Genomic DNA, 21,928 nt, shown 5'->3' with positions numbered 1-21,928 from the left:
AAAAAAGAAAATTGTCTATCTTATCAAATATCTTTTCCTCACTCTCCTTTTTCCTTCTGAGATTCCAATTATAAATATATTATACTTTTTTGATATTATATCTTACACTGTTGGTTGCTCTGGTCTTTTTTAAATTCCCACCCTTTTTTCTCTTTGCGTTTCAATCTGGGCAATTTCTATTGATCTGTCTTCAAGTTCATGGATCCTTTCCTCAGCTGTGTCAAATCTACTGGTGAGCCTGCCAAAGGTATTCAACTTTGCTATTTTTCATTTTTATTATTTCTATTTCATTTTTTCTAATAGCTTTCAACTCTGCTGCAATTCCTTTTCTGTTCAGGCACATTCTCCACCTATTCTGCTAGAGCTTTTAACATATTAATCACCATTGTTTAAAATTCTGACATCTGGGTCATATGAATCTGGTTCTATTGATTGCTTTGTCTTTTGACAGTTTGCTGTTTGTTTGCTTCTTTATGTGCCCCATAATATTTGGTTGGAAGCCAGACATTATGTTTAGAATAGTCAAGACTGAGGCAAATGGTATGTATGCCTAGAAATGGGCATGTTTCTTCTTTTCTTAGATCTTTAGTTTGAGAGAGAAAGTTAAGTCAATCTAGTCAGGCATGAAGCTGGATTTGGATTTTATTGTTGCTATGGTACATTCACAAGTGCACCACAGGCTTCAAACTCCTCTAGTATCATCTAGTATTTAGGGTAGAGGCTCATTTGCCAGAGGGTTTTTCCTTTATCTCAATGTCTGCTGTTCCACCCTCAGATTCAGGTCTCTTTTTTTTTGGTGACTGCACCTCAGAGACCATCTTTCTCCATGCTCTTGCTGCTCCCATAAAACAGACTGCCATTTTCCAACACTCTAACTTGGTGGCAGGGGACAAGCAGCAGGAAGCGCTCTCTGAGATTCAGCCACAGTCTTGGAGGCTCTGTGTCCCTGGGTCTAGAGGGTGGGAACTTCTCAATGATTGTACCTGTCCCTCAACTGTAGAGAACCCATAATGCTCCAATATGTATTCCTATCCCTCTTCCAGGGACAGAGGGCTTATTTTCCCCTCTATTCTATTTCCCAGGGTATAACAGGTCTGTACCTTTGTCACAGGATTAGTAAGAGTTTGTAATCCTTCCCTAACAGTTTAAAGCTTTTGTACTAGAGCATCTAGGTAACGCTTAGTGCCTTTCCCACAGTGGGTGCCGTTCCTTCCACCAGAATGCTCATGAGCAAGGCTTTTTCACTCTTTGAGATCCTTTCTCCCTGGAAATCTGATTAACCTCTAATTCCTCCTTCCTGTGTTCCAGATTGGATCCTGTAAAATTCTGGCCATTGGGCTGCACATCTATCTCCTTTGATTTGGAGATCTGAGTTCTACCAGCTTTGCCTATGATTTGCTAGCCCCAAGCATCCCATCTCAGAATCTTTCCACATCCATGTTTGATTTCACTATATTTGGCAGCCCTTCACCATACATTATGATTCGGATTTACAAATATTTCCTACATTTGCCAATAAAGAAGTATGCATTTGTTTTCCACTCTCCTGGTTGCTTTGTCATTCAAAGAGGAAGAGATGAAATCTGTTTCTTTAACATGACATTGTCAGAACCAGAATCTTTGTAAGAAAATTTGTTCTCCATTTGATTAGCACAAATAAATAAGCTTGGGTAAGTACATATTAGAACAGCATCACAAACAAGAATTCAAAGGTATTATATAACCACTAAACAGACTTTCCATGTTATTAAAGAATACTGAGAACAATTACAAAAGATTAACCAATGCAATATGAAATAAAATCCTTATCTGAAATACATAATTCTCATCACTTTAAGAGAGATACACATGAACTAAGAATGACCAAAAAGAGCAGCTAACATGACTGAGTTTTCACATGAGGATAAACTAAAAATAGTGGAACTTGCCAGGCCTGGTAGCTCATGCCTGTAATGCAACACTTTGGGAGGCCAAGGCAGGTAGATCACCTGAGGTCAGGAGTTTGAGACTAGCCTGACCAACATGGTGAAACTCCATCTCTACTGAACACAAAAAATTATGTGGGTGTGGTGATGCACTCTTGTAAACCCAGCTATTTGGGAGGCTGAGACAAGAGAATCACTTGAACTTGGGAGGCGGAGGTTGCAGTGAGCCAAGATTGCGCCATTGCACTCTAGCCTGGGCAACAAGAGCGAAACTCCCTCTCAAAAAATAAAAATAAAAATAGTGGGATTATTTGGCATATAAAGACAACAGCTAAAAGAATATGGTCGAACCTCACAAAGTCACAAACAATAGTGAGTGTGCTGGGTCTTTATTTATGTAAAGATGTAACATCAGTGTCTTTACAAATCCTAGAACAAAAAAACTATGCCCTATTGACCACTGCTAAGGGCTGAACTGTTCAACCCAAAATTTGTATGTTCAAACCCTAACCTCCAGTCTGACTCTGTTTGGAGACAGGCCCTTTTTGAAGGTTGTCTTAGTCCATTTGGGTTGCTACACCAAAATAACTTAGACTGGACAGTGCATAAACAATAGAACTTTACTGTTCACAATTCTGGAGGCTGGAAAGTCCAAGATCAAGGCCCCAGAAGATTCAGGATCTGGTGAGGGCTCACTTTCTGCTTCAAAGATGGTGCCTTCTTGCTGTCTTTACACGATGGAAGGAGCAAACAAGTTCTCTCAGGCCTCCTTTATAAAGGCGTTAATCCCATTCAGGAGAAAGAACCTTTATGGCCTAATTACCTCCCCAAGACCTCACCTCTTCATACCACCACCACCACAATGGGGATTAGGTTTCAACATATAAATTTTGGGAGGACACAAACATTTAGAGGGCCTAAGGATAGAGCCCTGATCTAACAGAATTAGTGTCCTTTAAGAAGAGACACCCGAGAGCTCTCTCTGTTTCTACCATGTGAGGACACAGCAATGTCGCAATTATCTGCAAGCCAGAAAGAGAGTCCTCACCAGAAAGCAGCTACACACCCTAATCCTGGGCTTTCAGCCTCCAGAATTGTGAGAAGATAAATGTCAGTTGTTTATCCACCTAATATGTGATATTTTGTTATGGCAGCCCAAGCAGGCTATGACAAATATGAAATAAGTAGTTTTGGAATCAATTATTCTGTGTGTTTTAAGAGGGAGTTAGGGTAAAAACTAGGTCTATGATGGGCACAGTGGCTCACACCTGTAATCCCGGCACTTTGGGAGGCCAAGGTGGATGGATTGCTTGAGCCCAGAAGTTTGAGACCAGCTTGGGCAACATGGTGACCATATCTACTAAAAATTACCTAGGTGTGGTAGTGTACATCTGTAGTCCCAGCTACTTAAGAGGCTGAGGTGGGAGGATCACCTGAGCCCAGGGGGTTGAGGCTACAGTGAGCTGTGATGGGCAACAGAGTGAGAACCTGGCCTGCCCCGCCAAAAAAATCCTAGGTCTAGATATAAATTATGAACAAAATTTGGGGTACTTTCTTACATTCTAAAGTCATTACACAAGGCAAATATGTTGTCATTGACAGAGCATTAAACTGGGTTGTTAGGGAATAAAACTGGCCTGCATAGGCCACTAATATGATATGTACTAAGTATGTATGTCATACTTACAATCTGCTCAGTAAGAGTGACAGCAAATAATGCTGTTGAAATTACTTTCAATGAATGCAACAAAATAAATGCAATAAAGTGCAATAAATAATTTTCTTCAATTTATGACAAGGTTTTTTGACAAAAATAAAGGAATATTCATGAACAGTCAAAAAGATAAATCATGCGTTGAGTGGCGAAAAATATACAAAACTAAAACAATTTTAGAATATGGCAAGGGTTCTTACTAAGGGTGGCAGGAGGAAAGAAAAAGCTCTTAAATTCTTTCAAGTACCATGAATTAAAATAGCTTTACATTCTCTAATGATGATACAGAGATTTGAAATAAAGGAATATAACACCAGTAAGGCAAATATAGTTATTGCTTACATGTTTAAAAGACCCATAGGGAACTGCTGTGGACCCTGTTTCTTCTAGATAATCTTCCCAGCTTAATTCTACCTCTTCCATACCAGAGCCGGCATCTAGAATGAAAAATGAAACAAAAACAGGTGAATTCCAATTAAAGAAAAGTCAAGGTATAAAAATATAAACTTAATAAACCTAACTTTACAGAATTTACTTCACAACTGATTTTGCACAAAACAATTAAGTAGGGTTTTTGTTGTATAAATGATAGGTGCCCTTAGTGCACTGATTGTCAATGGCTCTTCACAGAACAGTAGTTTGGCATGCTGTCTCTTGCTGAAGAGGCACCCAAATCCAGAGTTCACCCAAATGGATCATATAAAGCTGGTGGGAATATAAACCACTACTATTACGTTGGACTGAAATTTAGTATTCTAATGTCAAACACTGAAGATACTTAATAGGCATTTCAAACTTAAATTTTCAGCTTGATTCCTTCTAAGTACTCTCTGAGTGAAAGATGCTCCCTAGTAAGTATTTTCCCTCAATCAAAAACAAAGTGTTGTTATCCTTGCTTCCCTCCCTTTTTCTTATACCTTACATCCAATCTGTAAAATAACTCTGTAGGTACTATCTTTAAAACATATCCCAAGTGTTAAGAGAAAAATTTATAGCACTAAATTTCCCACATCAAAAAACTAGAAAGATTGCCTAACATCGCAACTAAATGAACTAGAGAACCAAGGGAAAACAAACATCAAAGCTAGCAGAAGGTAAGAAATAACCAAGATCAGAGAGGAAATAAAGGATACAGAGACACAAAAAACCCTTCCAAAAAATTCAACAAATACAAGAGCTGTTTTTTTAAAAGAATTAATGAAATACCTGTAATCCCAGCACTTTGGGAGGCCGATGTGGTCAGATCACTTGAGGTCAGGAGTTCCACACCAGCCTGGCCAACATGGTGAAACCTTGTCTCTACTGAAAATACAAAAATTAGCCGGGCATGGTGGCACATGCTACATAATCCCAGCTTCCCAGAAGGCTGAGGCAGGAGACTCTCTTGAACCCAGGAGGTGGAGGTTGCAGTGAGTCAATATCATGCCACTGCACTCCAGCCTGAGTGACAAAGTGAGACTCTGTCTTAAAATAAATACATAAATAATAAAATAGAGAGACCACTAACTAGACTAATAAAGAAGAAAGTAGAGAAGAATCAAATGGGCACAATAAAAAATGATAAAGGCATATCACCACTGACCCCACAGAAATACAAACAACCATCAGAGAATACTATAAATAACCTCCATGCAAATAAACTAGAAAATTTAGAAGAAATGGATAGATTCCTGGACACATACACCCTCCCAAGACTGAACCAGGAAGAAGTTGAATCCCTGAATAGCCCAATAATGAGTTCTGAAATTGAGGCAGTAATAAATAGTCTACCAACCAAAAAAAGCTCAGGACCAGATGGATTCACAGCTGATTTCTACCAGAGGTACAAAGAAGAGCTAGTACCATTTCTTCTGAAACTACTGCAAAAAGCTGAAAACAAGGGACTCCTTCCTAACTCATTTTGTGAAGCCAGCATCATCCTGATACCAAAATCTGTCAGAGAAACAACAAAAAAAAGAAAACTTCAGGCCAATATCCCTAATGAATATCGATGCAAAAATCCTCAATAAAATACTGGAAAACATAATCCAGCAGCACATCAGAAAGCTCATCTACCACAATTAAGTAGGCTTCATCCCTGAAATGCAAGGCTGGTTCAACATACCCAAATCAATATACATAATTCATCACATAAACAGAACTAAAGACAAAAACCACATGACTTTCTCAATAACACAGAAAAGCCTTCAATAAAATTCAACATCCCTTCATGTTTAAAACTCTCAATAAACTAGGTATTGATGCAACATATCCCAAAATAATAAGAGCCATTTATGACAAACCCACAGCCAATATCATACTGAATAGGCAAAAGCTGGAGGCATTTCCCTTGAAAATTGGCACAAGACAAGGATGCCCTCTCTCACCATTCCTATTCAGTGTAGTACTGGAAGTTCTGGCCAGGATAATCAAGCAAGAGAAAGTGACAAAGCGTATTCAAATAAGAAGAGAGGAAGCCAAACTGTCTCTGTTTGCAGATGATATGATCCTATATCTAGAAAATCCCATTGTTTCAGCCCAAAACCTTCTTAAGCTGTGAAGCAACTTCCACAAAATCTCATAATACAAAATCAATATGCAAAAATCACAAGCATTCCTATACACCAACAACAGACAAACAGAAAGTCAAATCATGAATCAACTCCCATTCACAACTGCTACAGAGAATAAAATACCTAAGAATACAGTTAATAAGGAAAGTGAAGGACCTCTTTAAGGAGAACTACAAACCACTGCTCAAGGAAATCAGAGAGGACACAAACGGAAAAACATTCCATGCTCACGAACAGGAAGAATCAATATCGTGAAAATGGTCATACTGCCCAAAGTGATTTATAGAGTCAATGCTATTCCCATTAAACTACCATTGACATTCTCCACAGAATTAGAAAAAAAAACTTTTAAATTTCATATGAAACCAAAAAAGGGCCAAGACAATCAAAGATCAAAGGTGGATGCATAACTCAACCTGACTTTATACTACAAGTCTACAGTAATCCAAACAGCATGGTACTGGTAGGAAAACAGACACCTAGACCCATGGAACAGAAAAGAGAACTCAGAACTGCATATCTACAATCATCTGATCTTTGACAAACCCGACAAAAACAAGCACTAAGGAAAGGATTCCCTACTTAATAAATGGTGCTAGAAGAACTGACTAGCCCTATGCAGAAAATTGTAACTGGACTCCTTCCTTACACCTTATACAAAAATTAATTCAAGATGCATTAAAGGCTTAAATGTAAAACCCAAAACTATAAAAATCCTAGAAGAAAATCTAGGCAATGCCATTCAGGAACAGGCACAGACAAAGATTTCATGACAAAAACAACAAAAGCAAAAAAAATTGACAAATGGGATCTAATTAAACTAAAGAGCTTCTGCATAGCAAAAGAAACTATCATCAGAGCAAACAGACAACAAATGGGAAAACATTTTTGTAATCTATACATCTGACAAAGGTTTAATATCCAGAAACTACAAGGAACTTAAACAAATTTACAAGAAAAACCCAAACAACCCCATTAAAAAGTGGGCAAAGGACATGAACACTTTACAAAAGAAAACATTTATGCAGCCAACAAACATAAATAAAGCTCAACATCAGTTGGGCATGGTCCACTGTAGAAAACTGTAGAGCAAAATATTTTTAATTATCATATTATCTATCTATGTCTGTCTGTGTATATACCCAAAAAGAATTAAAAACAAGGACTCAAACATGTATTTGTACATAAATGTTCACGGCAGCAATATTCACAATAACCAAAAGGTGGAAGCAACCCAAGTGTCCATCACCAGATGAATGGATAACAAAATGAATGTGGTATACATACAATGGAATATTATTTAGCCTTTTAAAAAAAGGAAATTCTGGCCGGGTGCAGTGGTTCCTGCCTATAATCCCAACACTTTGAAAAGCCAAGGTGGGAGGACAGCTTAAGCCCAGGAGTTTGAGACCAGCCTGAGAAACAGAGGGAAATCTCATGTCTACAAAAATATTTTTAAAAGTTAGCTGAGCATGGTGATGAGTGCCCATAGTCCCAGCTACTTGAGAGGATGAGATGGGAAGATTACTTGGGAGATTGGGCCACAGTGAACAGTAATCACATCACTGCACTCCAGCCTGGTCAACAGAGTGAGACCACATCCCCCCCAAAATAAAGTTCTGACACACAGTACAACATTGATAAACATTGAAGACATTATGCTAAGAGGAATAAGCTAGTCACAAAAGGACAAATACTATAAGACTCCACTTAAATGAGATACCTAGAGTAGTTGAATTCATAGAAACAGAAAAGTAAACAGTGGGTGCCAGGGGCTAGGGAAACTGGGTAATGGGGAGTTATTGTTGAATGGGTATACAGTTCCCACTTGTAAATTTAAGAAGAGGGATGGCAGTGATGATTGCACAACAGTGTGAATGTACTTAATGCCAATGAACTATACAATTAAAGACTGTTACAATGGCCTGCAGTCCCAGCTACTGAGGAGGCTGAACCAGGAGAACTGCTTGACCCCAGGAGTTCAAGACTGTAGTGCACTATGATTGTGCCTGTGAATAGCCACGGCACTCCAGCCTGGGCAATGTTGCAAGACCCCACCTCTTTAAAAAAAAAGAGTTGAAAATGGCAAATTTTACATTGTGGACATTTTACCAAAAAAGAAAAGTAAAAACAAATATTGAACATTAACATTTATTAAATATTTATGCTAGGTACATGGCTGTTTTGTTACAGTCTTTTCCATAGTTTTAGTGTATTTGAAATGTTTTCATTAGAAATACAAGCCAATAAAGACTGCTTTGAGAACATCTTGAAAGCATAGGCCAGTAGAAAGTCAATTTGCATTACTAAAACATAACAAGGCTGGGCTTTCATGGTCCTTAGCCAGGACTCTAGGCCCTTAAATAGCATGTTAATTTAAAAATAAAAAATAAATAACAATTAAAATGATGAATCACTGAACTAAAATCTCTTACACAAAGCTGAGAAGAAACAAGACTAATGATGCAATGAGATAATGAGCAAGATGTATGAGTTTATAAAAAAGAAATGAATAATCCTTAAATATATGAAAAATGTGCAAATTTTATTTCAAGAGAAATACAAATTAAAATGACAGAGATATCAGATTGAAAAGAATTCCAAAGTGTGACAATATACTCTATGGTGAGGCTGTAGTTAAACAGGTAAAGGATAATGACACAACCTCTTGGAAGAAAACTTGGCAATATCTAACAAAATTACGTATGTATTTACCTTTTGATCCAGCAATCCCACTTCTAGGAATCTATCCCAAAGATATGCTGGCAAAAATACAAAAAGACATATGTACAAAGCCATTCATTGCAGCACTATTTGTAATACCAAGACTGGAAATAACCCTTATGTCCATCAATAAGGAAATGGTTGAATAAATATGGTATATATATATTCAGTACTGGTTGCTGTAAAATGCAATGAGAACAATCTCTATATACTGATGTGGAATAATATCCAAAATATACTGTTAAGAGAAACCACACTACAAAACATTAGTTTTTTTTTTTAATCCCCACTTTTTGTATAAGATGGGAAAGAGGCCAGGCGCACTGGCTCACACCTATAATCCTAGCACTGTGGGAGGCCACGGTGGGTGGATCACATGAGGCCAGGAGTTCGAGATCAGCCTGCCCAACATGGTGAAACCTCATCTCTACTAAAAATACAAAAATTAGCCTGGTGTCTGGTGGTGTGTGTCTGTAATCCCAGCTAATCAGGAGGCTGAGGCAGGAGAATCACTTGAACCCGAAGGCAGAGGTTGCAGTGAGCCAAGATTGTGCCACTGCACTCCAGCTTGGATGACACAGTGAGACTCCATTTTCAAAAAAAAAAAAAAAAAAAAAAAAAGAAGGAAAAATTAAAAAAAAAAAAAAAAAAAAAAAAAAAGGAGAGAGAGATATGAGTATGAGTATATATGTGTATATACTCACTAATATTTGTTTATATTTTTAAATGAACAATAGGAGAATAAAAAGTAATAAAACTGGTTATATATGTGAAAAAAGAGAAAAAATGAGTAATATCAGGTTGAAGTGTGAGGCTTGTTATATAATTTTGACTCTATTTATTTATTTTTGAGAGGGAGTTTCACTCGGTCGCCCAGGCTGAAGTGCAATGGCGCGATCTCAGCTCACTGCAACCTGCACCTCCTGGGTACAAGTGATTCTCCTTGCTCAGCCTCCCCAGTAGCTGGGATTACAGGTGCATACAACCACACATGGCTAATTTTTATATTTTTAGTAGAGATGGGTTTTACCATGTTGGCCAGGTTGGTCTCAAACTCCTTACCTCAGGTGGCTTGCCCGCCTTACCCTTCCAAACTGCTGGGATTACAGGCATGAGCCACCGCCTGGTGAGCCACTGCCCAGCCAATTTTGACTTCAGAAGTATGCAGACTCGTTATACAAATTAGAAACAATTAAATCAAACTAAAAAATTCTATAAATTGCAAATGAACTGAAACACATGAGCCAACTGTTGGTGGGAAAACCACAAGAAAATAGGATTCCTTTAAGTAATATTATTTATTTTTGTTTTTGAGACAGGCTCCTGCTCTCTGTTACCCAGGCTGGAGTGGAGTGGTGCAATCAAAGCTTTCTGAAGCCTCAATCACCCTGGCTCAAGCAACTTTTCACCTCAGACTCCCAAGTGGCTGCGACTACAGGCACTTGCCACTGTGCCTGGTTAATTTTTTTTTTTTTTTTGGTAGAGACAGAGTCTCCCTATATTGCCCAGACTGGTCTTGAACTCCTGGGCTCAAGAGATCCTCTTGCCTCTGCCTCCCAAAGTACTGAATTACAGGTGTGAGCCACTGGGCCTGGCCTAACTCATAATAAAATACAATACTGTGACTGTAAACACCAGTGGAATATATTTAAAAGCAAAAACTATAAAGAAATCTTAAACTGCACACTGTGGTTGATATATGAAATGCTGGTATTATTATTTTAAAATAATTAGAGAACTTTTATAGAATAAAAACGAAGAAGTAATAATATTACCATCATTAGCAAACAAGACATTCCTAAAAGGGAAGAGATATAAGCATAAAATCAAAAAAGAAAAAACCTTATAACCCTGTTTTTTTCTCTTTTTTTTGGTTTGTTATTGTTGTTGATGTTTTTGAGATGGAGTTTCACTATGCTGCCCACCTGGCCTTGAACTCCCAGGCTCAGGCCACCTCAGCTTCCCGAGTAGCTAGGACTACAGGTGCATGCCACTGTGCCCAGCTAAAACCCTGTAATTTTAAATTTCAATTGTAAATATCAATGTAAAACCATTATCTTCTTTACTCTTCAAAAGATATGTATTTCCATGGCAGGGCATGGTGGCTCACACCTGTAAATTCTAGCATTTTGGGAGGCTGGGGCAGGAAAATCACTTGAGGCCAGGACTTTGAGACCAGCCTGGGCAACATAGCAAGACCCCATCACTACAAAAATAAAAAACTGCTGCGCATGGTGGCATGTGCCTGTGGTCCCAGACACTTGGGAAGCTGAGGTGGGAGGATCACTTAAACACAGGAGTTTGAGGCTGCAGTGAGCTCTGATCGTGCCACTGCACTCCAGCCTGGGTAACAGCAAAATTTTATCTCTAAAACATAAAAAATAAGTTTAAATGTGTATTTTCTGGCTATGTCTATAAGTAAGTCCTAGAATAAATGACAACCTAGTATCAAATTAGCACTCCAGCACCCAGATTGTGGTCTCTAAATACCATACCTACTTTAAAGAAAAAAAAGCTCCTCGGAGAAACAGCAGATTGCAAGTTTGGGGCAGGTTATGTTCAGGAGGTACTTGGGAATCTTACTGGTCCAGAAGGCAAGGACTAACTATATCAAAGATACATCACTTCAGAAGAGCACAGAAACCAGTCTGACAGAACTCTTGCTGCTCTAGAATTTGATCATCAAAAGAATGATTACAGCAATGAATTCAAACTCATCAAATGTATATATACATATATGTACTTGAATACATGAGTTAATAATATTTAAAACAAAAGAAAAATCAACTTCTGAAATGGTAGAATGATTACCTCAGTTAAGCCACTCTCCCATAAAAGAACCAAAAGACTGGCTAACCAATAAAAATCAATCATTTCAAAGTTCTAAAATTAACCAAAGGCACAGAACAAACAAAAATCATCTATTCAAGATAAGCCACTAAACCTCAGTTAGAAGAGCGAAATTTAACATTTTAAGTTGGGGCCATTATCTTCCCTCTTCCTTCTCCAGCTCAAAAAGAAAATTTTAGAACTGAAAATAATCCAATTAAAAAAAAAAACTCTATGGGTAAGTTCAACAGCAAAATGAGGCAGACAAGAAAGAATGAGTAAAATTGAAGACAAAACAACAGAAAACACGCAATCTAAACAACAGAGAGAAAACATTTTTAAAAAACGAAGAGGGTCTGAGGGACCTGTGGGACAATAAGAGAAGCTCTAATGTTAGTTTTATCAAAGTTCCAGAAAAAGAAGAAATGACGACTGAAAAAGTATTTGAAGAAATAACGGCTAAAAATTTTCTAAACCTGTCAAAAGATATTAAGTCTATAAACTCAAGAAGCTAAGTAAATCCCAAACAAGCTAAACCCCAGGAAATCCATAAAAAGATACACTAGGCTCAAACTTCTGAAAACTAAAAAGAAAAAAAAAATCTTAAAATTAACAAAAGAGAAACCTCTCTTAAAGCAGAGAGTTGGTGGTGGGGAGTGTCCAATGACAGCAGATTTCTCATCAGAAACTATGGAGTCCAGAAAGAAGTAGCACAATATTTTTTGAGAGCTGAGAGAAATGAACTTTCAATCCAGGATTCTATATCCAGCAAAAATATCCCTCAATAACAAATGGGGAAATAACACATTCTCAGATGAAAGGAAACAAAGACAATCTGTTACTAGTAGACCTCCTTTAAAAAGGTGACCAAAGAAAATTCTCTAAATAGAAATGAAATGACAAAAGAAACTTGGAAAATCACGAAAGAATAAATGACAACAGAAACAGTAAAAATATTGAAAAATATAATTTTCCTTAAGTGTTCTAAATTATATGTTTGACAGTTTAAGCAAAAATGTTAAGCATGTCTGATGTGGTTCTCAAATATGTAGAGAAAATATTTAAAGCAATTATAAATAAAAAAGGGTAAAGAGCTGTAAAAGTACATAAGGTTTCTATACTTCACTCAAAGTAATAAAATGACGATTGTGATAAGTTATATATATATATGTAATGTAATACCTAAAGTAATCCCTAATAAGTGTTACAAAAGGATATACTCAAAAACAGTACAAATCAAAATTCTAAAAAAAATTCAAGTAACCCATAGCAAAGCACAGGGGAAAAAAAGAACACAGGAACCAGTCTGAAAGAACTCTCATTGCTCTAGAGAAACAAACAAACAAAAACAGAAAAAATAAAGCAAAAAAGGCAGACTTGAATCAAAACATATCAATAATTACATTAAGTATAAATGGTATATATATATAAGGCCAGAATTTTTTTAAATGACTATATGCTGTTTCAAGAACCTTATTTCAAATATAATGACACAGCCATGTTGAAAAGAAAAGGATGAAAAAGATACATCATGTAAACGTTAACAAAAGAAAGCATGAACAGGTAAATCCATACAGACAGAAAGTAGATTATGAATGCCAGGGTCTGGGTGGAACAGGAAACAACGGCTAATGGTATGCTGTTGGGGGTGATGGAATGTTCTGGAATTAGCATGATGGTTGGACAACTTTGTGAACAGACTAAAAACCTCTGAATTATGTACTCTAAAAGGGTTGATTTTATGGTATGTGTATTGCATCTCAAAAAAAAAAAATCATGCTTCAATAAAGCTTTTTGAAAAACAAAACAAAAAACCAAAAAACCCACAATCCTTATTAATTAAAAATAAACCAGTTTAGAATGAGCCAAAGACATGAAGAGATATTTCACTGAAGAGGATATAGAGATGCCAAATAGGAACATGTAAAGACGTTCAATATCACTGGCGGCCATTAGGGAGGTACAAATTAACACCATGATGAGCTGTCACTACCCACCTATCAGAATGGCTTAAACAAAAGTAATGACAACACCAGACAATAGTGAGGATATGGAGAAACTAGATCTCTCACATACTGCTGGAGAGAATGTAAAATGGCACAGCCACTCTGGAGCATAATTCTGCAGTTTTCTTTACTAAATATGATCTAGTGATTGTATTGCTTGGTATGTACCCCAGAAAAATGAAGCATTACATACATAATTGTTGACAGCAATCACTTGTTTGTAACAGCCAAAAACTGGAAACAACCAAAATGTACTACAACAGATGAATGGTTAACCAAACCGTAGTACATTCATGAATACCACTCCACAATAAAAAGGAACAAACTGTCAGCATATGCAGAGCTTGGATGGATCTCAATGGCATTATTTTGAAAGAAAAAAGCCCATCTCAAAAAGCCATGTACTGTTATTCTATTTATGTAACATTCTTTAAATGGCAAAATTAGAGAGATGGAGAACAGATTTACAGTTGCCTGGGATTAGGGAAAGTAGGGGGAAGGAGGATAGGTGTGAGAGCTCTTTGTGGTGATGGAATAGTTCTGTATCTTGACTGAGCGGATGGTTCCAGTTATCTACATATGTGATAAAATGACACAGAATTACACATTCTTTATAGGAATATCAATTTCCTCAGTTTCATATCATATTATAGTAACTAATGAGAGAAACTAGGTAAAAGGAACATGAAATCTGTAAGTGCTGTCTTTGCGAACTCCTGTGAATGCTTATTGCTTCAAAATAACTAGAAAGTAATCATCAAATTTTTAATGCTATTTTAAAAGAGGAGTCTGTTCATAACAACAGTTTCTTATTTTTTCAGCAAACATTATTAGTAACCCCCTAGTGCCAGGTTCTCTGATAAGTACAGAGGATGGCAATGAAAAACAACCTACAACTTCAAAGAACTTCCAGTTCAGTGATAGAGAGATAAGTCAGACAATGTAACACAGGCAAGTGATATAACTGTGCATCCTAGAGAATAAATTCTGAGAATAAAACCAATACCTGCATCAAGCTGCTGCTCCCCGTTCATTTCCACAGCATATAGGCTATATCCTCCCAACACAAAGGAAAGGCCTATGGTTCTGCTAAGATCTGAAGATTACTTGCAGTTTTCAATCTGTTCAATGGGTATCCAAGGGTCCAAATGAAAGTGCTGAAAAATGAAAAATACCACATAAACAGCCTGAAGCCCAAGTGTGTTTACTCACTCATAAAACATGGCACTCCACTAATTGAGAGATAAGACAAAAACACTGGCAGAATAGATAGGATTGGAGGAAAAAATTGACACCTTTTCTAATTTTGAAGAGTCTATATGCGTATTTGTGGGCGCATGTACATCTGTGGATGTGTAGAAAGTACATGCTATCGAGATCTTGAAAACAAATCTAAAACTCACAATAACCTAAGATATATATGAATCATTATCCTTTAAATTTACATTACCATACTTAGCACCGTGATTCCTACCCACAAAACTCCAATTCCTAACTGTTTCCTAAGGGGAGGGGGGAGTTGGCTTTCAATGCTGTCTTACCCAACAAATATGATTCAGGATACGATATACTACTTCATCTAATTTTTCATTTCATTTATCTAGATTATGCAGAACCATAAATATGAACCATATTAACCTACAATTATAAAGATAATTTCTCCAAAATAAGCTTTGAACCTGTTTATTCTTTTTTGAAAAAAACAGCTCTAGGGCTGGATGCAGTGGCTCACACCTGCAATTCCAGCACTCTGGAAGGCTGAGGTGGGAGACTGCTTTGAGTCCAAGAGTTTAAGACCAGCCTGGGCAACATGGCAAAACCTCATCTGTATTAAAAATACAAAAACTAGCTGGGCGTGGTGGCACACGCCTGTAGTTTCAGCTACTTGGGAGGCTGAGGTGGGAGGATGGCTTGAGTCCAGGGGACGGAGGTTGCAGTGAGCCAAGATCACACCACTGTACTCCAGCCTGGGTGACAGAGCCAGACACTGTCTCAAAAAAAGATTTAAAAAAAAAACCAAGCCTGACTGAGACACAATTCACATATGAAAATTTCCCATTTTAAATGTACAAATTAATAACTTCTAGTGAAGGTACAAAGTGTAACCATCCTCACAACTGAATTTGAAAATATTTCTACTATCCTGAAAAGAAGCCACATGCCCACTTGCAGTTCCTTCCCATTCCAACCCTAAGCTCAAGCAACCACTCATCTGCTTTCTCTCTCTACAGATTTTGTGTTTCCCGAACATTTCACATAAATGAAACCAATGATATGTGGTCTTTCATATTTGGCTTTCTTTCGCTTATCATGTTTTTGAGGTTCATCCCTGTCGCAGTATGGATGAATCTATTTATTCTTGCTTTACATACATGTAAAATAATCTAAGATATTATCTTAATATGTGCCTAATACATTAGAAAGAGTAAAGGAAAGGGAGAAAGAGCTGGTACAGGAAAGCATGGCATGAACTAACTGCAAGAGTGACAATACAGAAAACTACAGAATTGGGATGGGTACTTAACAGCACAGCTTCAGGGGTGATATCCTGCAGGATAAGGCAATTCTGTACCTCTCAAAAGTTTTGAGTATGTATTACAGCCCCCAGTAAATGATTCTCATAAGTAACTTTAATCACAAAGAAAAAGCTTGGATTTTAATTAATTAATTAATTTTATTTATTTATTTATTTATTTTTTGAGACGAAGTCTTGCTCTTGTCCCCCAGGCTGGAGTGCAATGGCACAATCTTGGCTCACTGTAACTTCTGCCTCCTGGATTCAAGTGATTCTCCTGCCTCAGCCTCCTGAGTAGCTACGATTACAAGCAACTGCCACCACACCCAGCTAATTTTTGTATTTTTAGTAGAGACGGGATTTCATCATGTTGGCCAGGCTGGTCTTAAACTCCCAACCTCAGGTGATCGGACTGCCTTAGCCTCCCAAAGTGCTGGGATTACAGATGTGAGCCACCACGTCCAGTCAAAAACTTAGATTTTAATACATCCTTGTATCACTTTTACATACCTGAAAAGGTATCAGCTACCTAAAGGACAATACCTTAAAATCGGTAGGGATGGCAAGGCACGTGGCTCAAACCTGTAACCCTAGCACTTTGGAAAACCAAGGTGGGCAGATCACTTGAGCCCTGGAGTTTGAGACCAGCCTGGGCAACACAGCAAAACCCTGTCTCAAAAATATACAGATAAAAATTAGCTGGGTGTGGTAGTGAATGCCTGTAGTCCCAGCTACTTGGGTGGCTGAGGCAGGAGAATGCTTGAGCCCAGGGGGTCGAGGCTGCAGTGAGCCAAAATTATGCCACTGCACTCCAGCCTGGGCAATGGGAGTGAAACCCTATCTCAAAAAGAAAGGTGGGGGGCGGGGTAAGAAAACCTAGGTTATACTGATAACTAGCTAAGCAATCATGATACATTACCATATTATGTCAATTTTTTATCTGTAAAATGAATAAGGATCTTTTTCAGATTTTAAATTTTCATTTCATAATGAGGATAGAAAAAGTTTTTAATAACTATTAAAATTGTGGATATCCCACTTGAGATAAATGCCAGTTATCCCAAATCATATCACAGAATATAAGCACTGAAACCCACACTTTCAAAGACGGGAACAATCGAATCGAAATTTGAGAGTGCTATTAAAGGCTTCTAATGTGCTCTCTTCCCTCAGTTTACGTTTCTACCCCAAGCCCAAAACATTCAAACTGTATCACTCCGCCTACTAATGTATTCATTTCCCACACACTTTTCAAACACCAGCTCCTTACCAATCGCTATTCTCGGGGATGGGGTAAAGCAATCAAGAGAGACATGGTTCCTAGCCGGGCGCGGTGGCTCAAGCCTGTAATCCCAGCACTTTGGGAGGCCGAGGCGGGTGGATCACGAGGTCAAGAGATCGAGACCATCCTGGTCAACATGGTGAAACCCCGTCTCTACTAAAAATACAAAAAACATTAGCTGGGCATGGTGGCGCGTGCCTGTAATCCCAGCTACTCAGGAGGCTGAGGCAGGAGAATTGCCTGAACCCAGGAGGCGGAGGTTGCGGTGAGCCGAGATCGCGCCATTGCACTCCAGCCTGGGTAACATGAGTGAAACTCCGTCTCAAAAAACAAAACAAAACAAAAAAAAAAAGAGACATGGTTCCTGCTTTCATGGAGCTTATTTCCAACTGGAGGGAGACAAATTCAGCCAATAATAATAAAAAAATCGTTTAAATTGCTATGAAGTAAAAGTACTAGGTGATAAGACAGAATATAAAAGCAGGTCTAACCTAACATGATAGGTCACTGACAATGTCCCTGAGAAAATGATACAGCAGCTAGGCAAAAGGGGGAGAAGGAGGACTATTCCAAGTACCAAGAACAGCATATACCAAGGTTCTACGGTGGGAAGGACCTGAAGGCTGCTGTGGCTGGAGCACGCGAACCAACAGAGTAAGTGGCAGACAAACGATCGAACAGGAAGAGAAGGGATAACAGCAATTAATATTTACTGAGGACTGCCTACGTGCTGGGGCACTGTTTTAAGCAAGTTGTTAACAAGTTCAAGTTCCTATGGCTCTAATTTTGTGGAGAATCTCCATATATAAAGTCTTGACACTTCAACATGGTTATGACAAAACAAGTCGGTCCTAAATAAGTATCGGTTGGGTCACTAGGCTTTGAAGATGTCATCTACTGTTTATGTTCATAAAGTCTTGGAACATGTTAGAGTATTTTGTGCAGAGAGCCACAAAGTACAAAAATGATCATTAATGAAGCTTCAAAAGTCAAAAGCCATGAAGTACGAGAGATGCAAGTCTCATGTGGCAGAAAGCTAAGGCTGTGACATTTTTTCGACCTTACATCATCATTTAGATTTTAGCCAATGAGCAGTCAGTTCATCATCTTAAGAGGATCATAAGAAATAGGCTGTGAAGTCTTCTGCTGTGGAGTATCTGCTAATACTGTCTCTTTATTGTTAGCCTATGCTGTCTTTTTACACAGTAAAGATAAAAATGGTAAAATATCCAGGAGCTTGTATATAAAAATTTAATTTTCCTTTACTGTTCATATTAAATTATTTTACTGTCATCATTTATTTTACCACTTATTTTGGTATTATCACCCCTCCTGTGGTAAACAGAATACACTAAGAGTTACTCATTTAAGGCTTGGTGTGGTGGCTCACGCCTATAATCCCAGCAATTTGAGAGGCTGATGCAGGCAGACTGCTCGAGGTAAGGAGTTTGAGACCAACCTGGTCAACATGGTAAAACCCCATCTCTACTAAAAACATACACACACACACACACACACACACACACACACACACACAAATTAGCCAGGTGCGGTGCTGGGCGCCTGTAATCCAACTACTTGGGAGGCTGAGAAGAGAACTGCTTGAGCCCAGGAGGCTAAGGCTGCAGTGAGCCAAGATTGTGCCACTGCACTCCAGCCTAGGCAGCAGAGTGAGACTCCGTCTTTAAAAAAAAAAAAAACAAAAAAAAAACCAGTGACTCATTTAAATTAAATGCCTATAACGTTGGGCGCAATGGCTCACCCCTGTAATCCCAGTGCTTTGGAAGCCTGAGGCAGAAGGATCTCTTGAGCCCAGGAGTCTGAGGTTACCGTGAGCAATGATCACACCACTGCATTCTAGCCTGGGTAAGAGAGGGAGACCCTGTCTCAAAAATAAATAAATAAATAAAAATTAAGACATTCTCATGAATGAACTGATCTGGATCTTACTCATCTAATTTAATACTTTAGTGAACTACATAGGTGCCTAGATATTTGGAGGAGGTTCTAAGAAAATATACTGAAGCTTGGAGAAATTTTAAACACTTCCAAGAAACAAATAAAAATTGAAAAGGCAAAACTAACTAGAAAAAATAAGCTTTCAGGACAAATGCTTAAAAAAACAACAGCTAAACCTGGGCACAAAAATCAAAATGATTTCTTTTTTTTTATTATTGTACTTTAGGTTCTGGGGTACATGTGCAGATCATGCAGGAATTGTTTCATAGGTACATACATGGCAATGTGGTTTGCTGCCTCAACTACTTCATTTTTAAGTGGTTCATCAATATAATATAAAACTACCATGGAATTTTAACAGATTTTTTAAAAAGACCTAAAAGTCATCTGAACAACAAATATGCTATGCAAAAATTTCTCCTCCCATTTTGGTGGGTATTTTTTAGACAGAGTCTTGCTCTGTTGCCCAGGCTGGAGTACAGTGGTGCAATCTCGGCTCACTGCAACCTCTGCCTCCCAGGTTCAAGCAATTCTCCTGCCTCAGCCTCCCGAGTAGCTGGGATTACAGGCGTGAGCTACCACGCCCGGCTAATTTTTGTATTTTTAGTAAAGACAGGGTTTAACCATGTGGCCAGGTTGGTCTTGAACCCCTGACCTCAAGTGATCCACCTGCCTCAGACTTCCCATCTTGTTTTAGATTACACATACAGTCCACACTCTAAGACTAGTAATAGTAACCTCACTTCATGTTAATGCCCTTTGTTTTCAAGGCAAAGATAAACATTGAGTAAGACGAGTGATTCCATGGGGAAGTTGCAATAATGCAAGAGAGATTTCTGTAGGAAGTATCCCCAGCCAAATGATTTAACGTGTCTGACATAAGTAACCTTTAAAGGGCTTAGGAAGGACAGGACCTCAGTGTGGTTCTAAAGATCACTGATACGTACAGTGGTTGTAAAAAAATACTTTAATAAATGCCAGGCAGTTAGCAAGAAAATTCCTACTGAAATATTTGAATTTGTACACTTATCCCTCAACTCAACAGGTATAAGTCCAGCAATAATTTCAAGTATGCTGTTAAGTATAGTAATTGCAACAATTCAGCAAATCAGATGCTCCATTTTCAGCAGAGCTGCAAAGTTAACTCTGACCTTGACAGTGCAGATCGTGGTGGAGTCAACTTACATTTTCTGTTCCCGTTCCCCAACAGGTGTAGCTTTCTGTCGGCCTTTCACTCTTCACTATAGTCAAATGTCACTACACATTTTATTTGACTAACGAAATTAAACGTTGTCTTTCCATCTGTCAAATGCCAGTGCAACTTAGGGGCAGAAATATTCCACTGTTTCATTAAGTTGTTTGTTGTGTCATTTTTATTGTTTTAACCCACTGCTACATGTCTGACTAGAGAGAGATTAAAAAATAAAGTATGATAAAGTCAAGGTTTTAGTTAAATTCTGAGAGAAAAATCATAGCCACTCATATATTATAAATGAAATCTGAGGACAGGCACAATGGCTCATGCCTGTAATCCCAACACTTTGGGAGGCCAAGGTGGCGAATCACTGGAGCTCAGGAGCTCAAGACAAGCCTGAGCAATATGGCAAGACCCTGTCAATACAAAAAGTGGAAAAAAAAAAAGCTGAGTGTGGTGGCGCATGCTTGTAATCCCAGCTACTCAGGAGGCTGAAGTGGGAAAATTGCTCAAACCCATGGCAGACGTTGCAGTGAGCCAAGAGAGCACCACTGCACTCCAGCCTAGGTGACAGAGCAAGACTGTGTATCCAAAAAAAAAAAAAAGAAAAAAATTCTGAAGGCTGGGCAGCTCACGCCTGTAATCCCAGCACTTTGGGAGGCCGAGGCAGGCAGATCACGAGGTCAAGAGATAGAGGCCATCTGGCCAACATAGTGAAACCCCATCTCTATTAAAATACAAAAATTAGCTGGGCATGGGTGGCGCGTGCCTGTAGTCCCAGCTACTCAGGAGGCTGAGGCAGGAGAATTGCTTGAACCCAGTAGGCAGAGGCTGCAGTGAGCCGAGATTGCGCCACTGCACTCCAGCCTGGCACCTGGCAACAAAGTGAGATTCTGTCTCAAAAAAATAAATAAATAAAAAATAAAAATTCTAACCCAAACCTTTTCATGATTCCATAAATCCAACATGGGAAAAATCCATCTCAGTTGAATACATTGGTACTAATAAATTTATAAAACCACTGAAAATTCTGAACAAAACCCAAATTCAAGAATAACTTAGGCCGGGCGCGGTGGCTCACGCCTGTAATCCCAGCACTTTGGAAGGCCGAGGCGGGTGGATCACGAGGTCAAGAGATCGAGACCATCCTGGTCAAAATGGTGAAACCCCGTCTCTACTAAAAATACAAAAAATTTGCTGGGCATGGTGGCACGTGCCTGTAATCGC

The 21,928-nt window shown here is 38.4% G+C and overlaps 1 protein-coding gene across 4 annotated transcripts in view; it reads right to left on the bottom strand.

Moving 5' to 3' along the window:
• Positions 1 to 21,928, bottom strand: part of SFMBT1 (Scm like with four mbt domains 1) — a 157,385-nt gene that overhangs the window by 60,035 nt on the left and 75,422 nt on the right. For 3 of the 4 annotated variants that reach the window (XM_037728245.1, XM_017536410.2, XM_037728025.1), the window contains exons 2-3: positions 14,757 to 14,907; positions 3,982 to 4,076 (exon numbers count right to left, since the gene is read on the bottom strand). In XM_037728245.1, coding sequence (XP_037584173.1) covers positions 3,982 to 4,076; positions 14,757 to 14,784 — 123 coding nt within the window. In that variant the 5' untranslated portion in view covers positions 14,785 to 14,907. Of the gene's footprint in view, positions 1 to 3,981; positions 4,077 to 8,906; positions 8,954 to 14,756; positions 14,908 to 21,928 lie in introns of all 4 variants that reach the window. The other variant, XM_037728464.1, reaches the window with a different exon arrangement.

Source organism: Cebus imitator, unplaced genomic scaffold (assembly GCF_001604975.1).
Source record: "Cebus imitator isolate Cc_AM_T3 unplaced genomic scaffold, Cebus_imitator-1.0 Scaffold0, whole genome shotgun sequence".
In the NCBI taxonomy this organism is placed as follows: domain Eukaryota; kingdom Metazoa; phylum Chordata; class Mammalia; order Primates; family Cebidae; genus Cebus; species Cebus imitator.
The sequence above is the reverse complement of the archived record's forward strand: the minus strand, read 5'-3'. Positions and strand labels throughout refer to the sequence as shown.